Below are 10416 nucleotides of genomic sequence, written 5' to 3'. Positions count from 1 at the left end.
GGCGCTCCTTTGTTGCGCGGGGCGGGCGGGGCGGGGCGCTCGCGGCGGCGCGTGCGCGGCCCAGGGGCGGGGCCGCCCCCCTCAGCCTTGGCCGCCATGTCCGTGGCGTTCGTGCCCGAGCGGCTGCGCGGGGCGGCCGAGGTGAACCAGGACACGCTGCAGCGGGTGAGCCACACGGGGCTGGGACGGGGCTGGGGCTGGGCCGGGACCGAGCCCTGCCGGCCCGCTTGGGGCAGAGCTGGGGCGGGCGGTGACGGTGTCTGTGCCGCAGCTGCTGGAGGAGAACGACCAGCTGATCCGGTGCATCGTGGAGTACCAGAACAAGGGCCGCGCCACCGACTGCGTGCAGTGAGTGACCGACGGGCGGGCAGGGGGAGCCAAACGCGGCTGGGGCTCCTGGAGCTTTCCTGCCGCCACCAGGGAGCTGTGGCCTTACGAAGGGATTTCCCCAGAATCGTTTTCAGACGCGTATGAAGCACAGATGTACACTGCCGCCTTGGTCAGGGTGTTCGCTCAGTGCTCCTGGGCCCGCTCTGCCCTCCGTGCCCGTGTGTGCACACCCAGCCGGCGGCTCTGCCGCTCCGGCACCTGCGGGCAGCGCTGCGGCTGCTCGGGCCAGCCCGGCGGGCAGCTCTGAGCTCCTGCTCCGCTGCGCTCTGCGGCTGTCAGGCTGCCAGCTCCGTGCCCTCCTCCCCATCCAAGCCGGGTGGTAGCACATGCTCGGCTACCGAGTGCAGCTCAGTGCCTTATACCGGCCTTCAGAATGAGAAGAACACTAATTTTCCCCTGATTTGCTATTCTAGTTTGCTTTCTTTTTCCCTAACTGCAAATACTGATCAGAGTACACGAGTGCGAGTACGGGTAGTTGTCTAGAAAAGAACGTCTTCCAGACCCTGTGTTTCCTCCTCTCACAGGTACCAGCATATCCTGCACAGGAACCTCATTTATTTAGCGACAATTGCTGATGCCACCCCGCCCAGGACGCAGAAGCCTGTAGACTGACAGCAATACCTGGATGTGAGCAGTGCTGCTTTCAGAGGCTGTAGAAATAGTTTAGATTCCTGCTTTGAAAAACAAGGTGTGGGTTTGAAAAAAGCAGGTAAAAAGTGATCTGTATTTGTGTGTTTAAAATGTGAATGTAGTTTTCAGTGTAGTATTAGGCCAGCTTTTCCCCTGTTACTGTAACTAACACAGCTTAAGAATGATAGTTATCACATTCCCTTTTCCTCTGAAAAACTCAATTCAGTGTACTTCTGGGAATAGCCTGGTTGTCAAGACAGCACTATGGGAAGCAGAGCCCATTTCATGAGTAAGGTTCTATAATAACAAGGAAAATGTTACCCTAGGTGACTCCTGCCTCCAACATGACAAAGATGGGCATGTGTTCCATATATAAACGCAGTAGACTCTTGTATCCTGTATCAGAACAATTGTGCTAAATAAACTAAATATGTTCTTTGTAAATTGTAGTATATTCTGAATTAATATAATACATTAACAAAAGAGCTGCTCTGTGATTTAGTCAAACAAAAATGTTAACTTTCCTAGGACTGGTGGGATTGCCACACCACTCAGCATTATGTATAAGGGAGAAACCAAGCTATTATTTTAGAAGCTTTTGCCCAAGTTTATTAAGGCTTTTTCTCTGTGCTTGATATGCTCTGTAAACAAGTCAATTCTTGCACAGTCAGAATGGGTTCATGTGCTTCCTAAATACTGTCAGCACTGCTGGCCAGCTGCATGTATGCTCCTCTCCAGTAAGGGAAAGCAGCTTTGCACACCCTGCATAGGCATTCCAGTGCCACAGTTAACACACACTGACTGAACAGCCTTGGTCACAGCAGAGGGGACAGAGTTTACTTTTGGCTTACTACCATTGGAGTTACTGACTCTAAAAATTCAAATATTGTGATTTTGGCAATGTTTACCTGCACTACTGGTTCAAAGACCCTGCTGAGGCATTGTCTGTACTACATTCTTCTGTGACATCACCTGAGAAAGCACCTTTAAAGATTGGACTGTGCATAAAGTTCATCTTTATATGATAGAGTCAGTAAGTAGGCAGTTGACAATTTTCAAACTGTTAAATAATCCCATGTTAATGTAATAAGATCTTTACAAACCGAAGTTACAGTTTAAGGTGCTGCTCATTTTCAGCAAGGTGCATATTTTAAACAGGTATGACCTATTAAATGTATATCTTTAATAAAGCAAATAGTTTACTTTTACAGAAGCTTTAAAATACAAACTGTACAGTTCCAGTTCAGAAGCGTTAGCTATTCACAAGAAGCACTGCAATAAGGGTAAGTTAACTAAGCACCAAACCCTTGCACTTGGCAGTGTAAGTGAAGTTTAAGGGCAAGACTCATTTGCCAAGTGCAACAATTCTTAAAATTACCAGTGTTCAGAACAATCGGAAGCAAAGGACAGAGTAGCACCCACGTGGTCAAAATGCAGACAAACTTTCTTTGTGTTCACAATTCACTTATGTAGGTCCAGAAACTTGCCAGCATTTGTAATTATGAATAAACTGCAAAAACTATAGCAATCATTTTGGCACTTGTTAGAAAAAAAGTTCAAAATTAAGTTGTTTTCATTAACTTCCATTTTGGTCAGTATGAATAACCAAGTAAGTACAACCAAATTTGGGATTTAATATTAGATCTAAACAACAAGATTTAGGAAACTCGAAACCATTCATGAAGTTAAATAACCACTAACATTTTCAGTGGAAGGTTTTCAAAATCATAGTAGTACAGACCATTAACAATTTACAGACAGAAGCCACACTGATTGTGCAAAGCACATTACTGTAAAAAGTCTATGTACAGCAAACAAATCTTTGTAAACATGGTAAGTATGAAGTTTCAGAAAACATGGTGACAATATCATAAATACAGGCAACATTGGCATCCTCAAACAGCACAAAAGGTAACAATCTGGGCCTGCAAATAGAGCCCGTCACCATACAAACAAAAAAGGTGGATGGGTTTTAAATACCCAAATGTTCAATAGTTTTAGTGTTGTGTATACTTTTTATTTATATATATATATATATATAATGTATTTATTTTTTGGTATCTTCAGATATAGATGTACTTAGTTTGTAAAACCAAAACCAAAAAATGTGCTTTATCTTCATTGAAAAATTATGTAGTTAGAACTAATAACCCATTTTACTAGTAGTTAACATATTAGAATGATATGACTTAAGAAAAATACAAAAATAAGATTAATACTGTCAAAACTCTTATACCAGAAAATATTGTGGTTTTTAGACTCTTTCAAAGATGAAATATGAAAATTTAAATAAGCTCTAACTATATAAAGAATCTTCTGTAATCTCAATTCATATACAGTGGGATAGGTATACATATTTACCATTGTTCTTGAATTTGTAAGCACCAGTCACTCGCCCCCATCCACTTTGGTTGGAAGATTATTCCTAATTCCACAGGTTCACTTAATGGCACATATTGACTGCAAATAATTACTTTATACTTTTAAAAAAAATAACGTTCTTTTAACTAACTGCTACCCCACATTTCAGTTTTACTATCTTCTGAGCCAGCTCACAATTTTTAATCAACTGTAGCATCTGAAATAAGACTTTAAATAAATGCAAGTAGTCTCTTAGGCTTTGCTTTCACACACTGCAGGAGCACCTTGTGGAGAGTGCCTTTGGCCAAATGCAGCCAGAGGGCAGGGTCTGTGAGAACCAGGGCCCCAATGTCCACACAGGTGTGAGAACCAGGGTCCCTCTGTCCACACAGGTGTGTCAGAACCAGGGTCCCTCTGCCCACACAGCTGTGAGAACCAGGGTCCCTCTGTCCACACAGGTGTGAGAACCAGGGTCCCTCAGTCCACACAGCTGTGTCAGAACCAGGGTCCCTCTGTCCACACAGGTGTGAGAACCAGGGTCCCTCAGTCCACACAGCTGTGTCAGAACCAGGGTCCCTCTGTCCACACAGGTGTGTCAGAACCAGGGTCCCTCAGTCCACACAGCTGTGTCAGAACCAGGGTCCCTCAGTCCACACAGCTGTGTCAGAACCAGGGTCCCTCAGTCCACACAGCTGTGTCAGAACCAGGGTCCCTCTGTCCACACAGCTGTGTCAGAACCAGGGTCCCTCTGTCCACACAGCTGTGAGAACCAGGGTCCCTCTGTCCACACAGCTGTGTCAGAACCAGGGTCCCTCTGTCCACACAGCTGTGTCAGAACCAGGGTCCCTCTGTCCACACAGCTGTGTCAGAACCAGGGTCCCTCTGTCCACACAGCTGTGAGAACCAGGGTCCCTCTGTCCACACAGGTGTGAGAACCAGGGTCCCTCTGTCCACACAGGTGTGTCAGAACCAGGGTCCCTCTGTCCACACAGGTGTGTCAGAACCAGGGTCCCTCTGTCCACACAGGTGTGAGAACCAGGGTCCCTCTGCCCACACAGGTGTGTCAGAACCAGGGTCCCTCTGCCCACAGAGGTGCCATCCATGTCAAGCAGCTCAGGTCACGTTGACAACACAAGCCTGAGTGGTTCTGCTGATCTTCACCTAGAGGAAGGAAACTGCCACAAAACTCAGTTTTGTGACTGTTTCTGCAGCAGTTCCCAAATGAACTCGCTTGTGTAGCACAGGAAAAGCTGCTGTTGCACTTCATTGTAAAAAAGCTGCCCACAGGCTGTAATGGAGAATACAAAGGTTCTACAGCTTGTTCTTTATAAATTTAAACACAGTGTTGAGCAAAGTGACCACTATATATTTGCTTCAACATATTCAATGTGTTTCAGTAAGATGTTTTAACTATAAATCTATATGAAAAATAGCTATAAAATACAGTGTTTCTTGTATGGTAGTCCTTCAGCAGTTCTTTTTAGGAAAAAAAAATGTCTTGAAAGTAAAGGCAATTACACATTTTTAAAAGCATTTCTACATCACAGTTTTGGGCTGTTTCATGTACACCAAACATATTGGCCATATTTGCTCAGCACTGTAACTCAGAATCCGAGAGTTTGTCTATCTCACCCAAACCCCCTCAATCCCACATGGAGAGAGAAACAGGATAGAGCCAACACAGCACTGTGAATCAAAGTAACGTGATCTCCATTTGGCCCTGTGCTGCACTGTGCAGTAGGAGCAGCAGTCAGTACTGGTGCAGGTAAGATGGTCTGCGCTCGTGCTTCACTGGGAAGGATTTAAAGCCCTTGTTGATCTGTTTGTGCTGGGAGGCCTGCTGGGACTGCTGCTGCTGCTGCTGGGCGTAGGCGAAGCTGGAGGAGAGCCCGGCGGGGCCGCACTCGCTGGCCCACATGGGCGACTGCAGCATCTGCATGGTGTCACTCCACTGGCCCACGGGGCTGCTCATGGGGTACAGCGACGTGCTCTGGCTGGGCAGCGTGCTGGGCACAGAGCACGTGTGCTGCCACGGCGCCTTGGGGGGCCACGTTTTGGTCTTGTTATCCTGAGAAAGCAAAATCAGTTAGGGTGCTTTGGTTTAACAACAGGACGCTGCTTTTTTAGACAATACTTAACGTCACCTTATCACCTCCTTGAGATATTGTCACAAGATTAGTTTATATTTGAAAGCCTGTGACGGTGTTTGCAGGGGTCTGAGGATGAGGGAAGAGATGAGGATCTGACTCCATGTTTCAGAAGGCTGATTTATTATTTTATGATATATATATTATATTAAAACTATACTAAAAGAATAAAAGAAAGGATTTCATCAGAAGGCTGGTTAAGAATAGAAAAGAAGGAATGATAACAAAAGCTTGTGGCACGGACAGACAGTCTGAGCCAGCTGACTGTGGTTGGCCATTAATTAGAAACAACCACACGAGACCAATCACAGATGCACCTGTTGCATTCCACAGCAGCAGATAATCATTGTTTACATTTTGTTCCTGAGGCCTCTCAGCTTCTCAAGAGGAAAAATCCTTAAAAAAGGATTTTTCATAAAAGATGTCTGTGACAAAAGCCAAACTGATGCCTACATACAGCACTCTCAATTCTTAAAAATCTGCCCGTTAAAAACCATTTACGTAAATGACTTCCAATTTTAATATATTAAGTTTGGTGGCTGACAAAAGCACCTCACGCTACTTGAGTGCAGGTGGTTTAGGTTTTCAGTGAAGTAAGCAATCTGGAGATGCAGATGCTTTCCCAGCTGACTGCCTCATGCACACCCACCCCAGGTGCCAGCAGAGGAAGGGACTGAGCCAAGCCCCGCTGAGCTCACCTGACTGCGGTCATCTGCTGCAGAGAGCAGGGGAGGCGATGGCAGCGTGCTGGGCTCCTGCTCACCACTGCTGTGTTTTCTGCAGGAAGAGACAGACACTGACTTGTTGGTTTAAATGAGTCACCCTCATTAATCTGCCACTGGCACAGATCAGCCTACAGCACTGTTTTCAGAAACATCTGGTTTCATGTACTTTTCGTTCAGTACAGGTAAAAGCAACAATACAGGAACTGTCAGGGACATGACAACGCAGTAGTTCTTGGAGCTACAGATTCAAAATTTCTGTAGAGGTGAAAGGAAGCTTTTGCCCACTTTCAAGAAATCTGCCAGAAATTGTGTTTTTACTTCTGTTACTTGCTCTTATGGCTAAGTTTCTTTTGGGTTTTTTAAAGTATCTTTTCTGAAATAACCTTACAGATAAGGCAAAACACCAGTTGAGGAAGTGAAACATCTGCTGAAGCACAGTTAATTTTATTGAAGAAAAATGTTCTACCTTCAGTTTAAATTTGTGACCTAATACCTAGTTATCAAATAGAAATCCTTGACTATATGTGCATTCTGGAAGATTTTTTTGCTTGGATTTTTTGGTCCTTTTTGTTTGATTGGTTGGGGTTTTTCTAGGAGGAGCGATTAAGGGCGTGGGTTTAGATTAAAGCAGAATCTTTTATTTCATCCTTTTTGTAAAAACCACAATCAGCATGCTCCAATCAGGCTCCCATAGGTCAGCAGCCCTTCTGCCTCCTCTTAGTGCCCAGCTTCAGCTCTGGTCTGTTGTCAGGCCTGATCTACAGAACACTACTCTTCCTACAGGTAACAGGAGACAGCAGTACTGTGACTTCAGCTGAGCTTTTGGGCAGTGAAGCACCCTCTTTGGGCACTTTCTTCTGCCCTTTAGAGCACTACATAAACCACAGGCTTTCCTTCTTGCTCCATGATCAGTCTCCAGCTATCTACTGGTGACATAAGTCACCCTTATAAGTTTGTTTTCCTTCCCTCCTGCTTTTTTGTAAAAAACAACTACTTTTTCTGTGACTGTTTATAGATGGCTCTTTCCCATTAATTTCAATTTAGCATTCATTGAAGCTCAGTTTTTGTTCCCTCCCTATGAAGTCTTGGCTAAGTGTAAAGATTCAGAAAGTAGCTACTCTTATCCCTTTCTGGTAATGCATACAAAAATAGCTATCCAGGTAGAATTTGTGAGAAACTGGCACTGACTTTTTTCATTCACCAAAAAGCAGACAGACAATCTTGTATCTATGTATTGACTCCAAATGACTCTGTGACTGTAAACAAATATTTGGCCTCTTATTTCATTTTTAGAAAAGACTGAAAAATAGTTTGAGAGAACAATTCCAGGCTGGAATTGGGTCGGTATTCATGCTTCATCTTGTTCCTTTTGTTACTATTGTTCTGACTACCCTCTGCTGTGCAATCACTCAGGTTCCAAAGACACCGAGCCTCCAGCCCTTTAGAAAAGCAGAATTGCTGTAATTCACACTACTGATAGAAGTGGCCTGTTCACAGCTGAAAATCCTGGCTTGGTTTTTCCATTACTGAAATTATTTACAAAGGCAATTTGGCCTCCTCTTCCTGCTGTGAGACACAGAGAACTAAGCAGGGGTGGATTTCCTACTCCCAGAACAGCAGCACTGAGGTGAGAGGTGCACACCAGGTCAGCAGCAGCTTCTCCCCAGTGCCAGGGCTGCAGCCAAGGCACCCAAACCCACCCAAAGGCATGGCCCAGCTGCAGCCAGGCACTCCACAGAACCAGAGAGGATCTCATAAAGCCCCAGGAAATGGTATCCAAAGGAGAACTCTCATGCAGGAGGGCCCTCTCATGCCATAGTGACCTCAGTGAAGGGCTGCCTGTTTGCACAGTGCTGGTTTGTACAAGGAGAAAGCTGCTAATACAGCTCACATCACCAGTGTAGCACACAAACTCATCTTTGTGGAGACTTGTCTCATTTCCAGGAATTTCCTTTGCTACTCAAATGAAATTACATATAAACAAAAGGAATCTTACAAAGTGGTCCATTGCTGTTCATTTTGCTCACCTCCTCTGCTTTACAGCAGCAACGAGGTCTGGCCCTGAGAACATGGAGAACAAACTGTCTCCGTTAGCTGAGGAGGTCTCATCGCTTGAGCTGGCAGAGTCTCCTTGAGTACCAGACCAGCTGTTTGTCACATCACTGCAAGACAGAAAGTTGGATTAGTCCTTGTATTTACTGTGCCTGTCCAGACTGTCTGCCACAGTTGTGCTGAATCTTTGTCACAGGTGATACCTCAGAGCACAGCATTTCAGCAACTGGTAAAATGTGCCAGTAATACAGGTACTTCCTCTAGTTCTGAGTGGTCACATTAACTGCTCTGGCTGTTACAGCCTCTTTATATACATATAACTACAATAATTACATCAATTAGAAGCACCTCTCCTGTTCAGGAAGGAGAAACAAGTGATGCTTGGGTTTGGAATCACTAAGTACTTGACTTTTTCACTGCAAAACTGAGCTAGAACACATATCCATACTGGTTTTACACCAGATACTCACTGCTCTTACATTATGGACAAATGGACAGAATCTTGAAACACTTCTTGTATAGTAAATAGTTATGAGTTGGAAGATATTAAAAACTACAAATGTACCTGCTGTGAGGTACCTGCCTTTTAGTAGCAGGATTAAGTGGCTGAAATCTGGAAAACTGATTTCAATCAGGCACCACAACTTTGACAGCATCACTTTTCATCAAAACTAGGTCTTAAAGCTGTTTTCAAAGTACTCAGAGAAAACTCTCCTGAATACATCTGTGCTATAGATTCCTTACTTTTGTTTTACAGGTTTTAATCTTTCTTAATGGATGCTCCTCTATCAGATTAAGATACTTAATATTCTGCTTGTTTGATTTGTGTATATTGGTGATTTGTTAATAATGTATGGATATAAGCTTGTGTCGTAGAGGGAGGACCCTGGTTATTCATTCTAGCATTAATTCTCCTATTTAAATGTAGGTTAGCCTGTTTCGGGGAGGGAGTAATAAAGTTCTTATACTTTTGTAGTGTAGAGCTTTAACACACTCTTTGTTGATGGCTGCTTGAGGGCCCACTGTGTAATTGGGAAATTAATAATTATCCGCTCTGCAACTTTGACAGCATCACTTCTCATCAAAACTAGGTCTTAAAGCTGTTTTTAAAACACTCAAAGAAAACTCTCCTGAATACATCTGTGCTATAGATTCCTTATTTCCTCTGTGGGAGTCCCAGTCAGTATCCATGCCACTCTAAGGATGACATCAAGCACGTCAGTGCCTTGGATCAGCAGAGCAGGCAGGGTCACATTGCTCACTCTGAACAGTGGAGTGCAGCTTTCACAGATGCTGCAGCAACTGAAAAACCCCCAGTATTCCCACATTCTGCCACGTCTGGGTGCAAAATCAAGTCCCACAATAAAAGCATGCAGCCTGTGCAGTCTCTTACCCCTCTGTGAAGTAGTCAGGGAAGGGCCAGGTTTTGTGGGGATCATCAGGAAGGGGCCAGTTGGCGCGCGCCGTGCTCGGGCGCCGGACGTGCTGCGCTTGCCTCTTCTGTTGCATAGCCTGGTTCACCCCGGCCACATAGCGAGCAAACTCTGGATCAGAGCCAACTGAGGGAAAGAAACCAACAAATCCACTGCTGACACTTCCAATGCTTCAGGTCCGATCATACCCCACACCCCAGTAATTCCCTCCCTGCTGACAAATGGCAGCCAGCAGTGGATGGGTCTGCATGGAGCGGTGAAGAAAGTTTTACAAAGTTTTACAAAGATGAGTTACACAGCATCCACGGTGGATAATAGTTATCACATGGAAGTACACCTGCCCCTTGCATTCCATCAGGGAAACTGTGTTTGTACTATGATGGTGTCTATGCTGAAAGGTCCAATATCCAGACACTGATGAAATGGACACTGGACATTTATCCACACAGGTGAAAAACAACAGAACAGTTACTGTAGTTGATACCAGAGTGCAATATGGTTTCCAGCTATGCTGTGAGCCTGCTCGGATCATACTGGAACACAAGAGCACCAAAACTGCCTCCTTCCTATGAGGATGAGACAATTCTGAAAACATTTGGATTCTGACTACAAAATATCTCAAAATAAGAATTATATTTACAAAAAAAAAGCAGTAATTTAAAAATTCTTCCATTCTCA

At 44.6% G+C, this 10416-nt stretch overlaps 2 protein-coding genes across 3 annotated transcripts in view; one reads left to right on the top strand and one right to left on the bottom strand.

The window, feature by feature from the left end:
* Nucleotides 1-71: 71 nt before the first annotated feature.
* On the top strand, nt 72-1464 carry SS18L2 (SS18 like 2). The gene is made up of 3 exons (XM_063167634.1): nt 72-165; nt 272-348; nt 915-1464. The coding sequence occupies exons 1-3, from the start codon at nt 97-99 to the stop codon at nt 1000-1002; spliced, it is 234 nt and encodes a 77-aa protein (XP_063023704.1). The 5' UTR covers nt 72-96; the 3' UTR covers nt 1003-1464.
* Nucleotides 1465-2181: 717 nt separating this feature from the next.
* GARRE1 (granule associated Rac and RHOG effector 1) overlaps nt 2182-10416 on the bottom strand; it is a 61061-nt gene continuing 52826 nt past the window's right edge. For both annotated transcript variants that reach the window (XM_063167633.1, XM_063167632.1), the window contains exons 11-14: nt 9699-9864; nt 8281-8415; nt 6227-6305; nt 2182-5449 (exon numbers count right to left, since the gene is read on the bottom strand). In XM_063167633.1, the coding sequence (XP_063023703.1) occupies nt 5132-5449; nt 6227-6305; nt 8281-8415; nt 9699-9864 (698 nt within the window). In that variant the 3' untranslated portion in view covers nt 2182-5131. The remainder of the gene's footprint in view (nt 5450-6226; nt 6306-8280; nt 8416-9698; nt 9865-10416) is intronic.

The sequence above is a fragment of the Melospiza melodia genome, chromosome 13 (genome assembly GCF_035770615.1).
Source record: "Melospiza melodia melodia isolate bMelMel2 chromosome 13, bMelMel2.pri, whole genome shotgun sequence".
Taxonomy (NCBI): Eukaryota; Metazoa; Chordata; class Aves; order Passeriformes; family Passerellidae; genus Melospiza; species Melospiza melodia.
Note: the sequence above shows the minus strand (reverse complement) of the source record. Positions and strands in the feature narration are given on the sequence as shown.

Coding starts and splice junctions, on each gene's coding strand:
- SS18L2 (XM_063167634.1), top strand. CDS start 97: ATGTCCGTGGCGTTCGTGCCCGAGCGGCTGCGCGGGGCGGCCGAGGTG. Junction 166..271: donor ACCAGGACACGCTGCAGCGG/GTGAGCCACACG, acceptor TCTGTGCCGCAG/CTGCTGGAGGAGAACGACCA. Junction 349..914: donor CGCGCCACCGACTGCGTGCA/GTGAGTGACCGA, acceptor CTCCTCTCACAG/GTACCAGCATATCCTGCACA.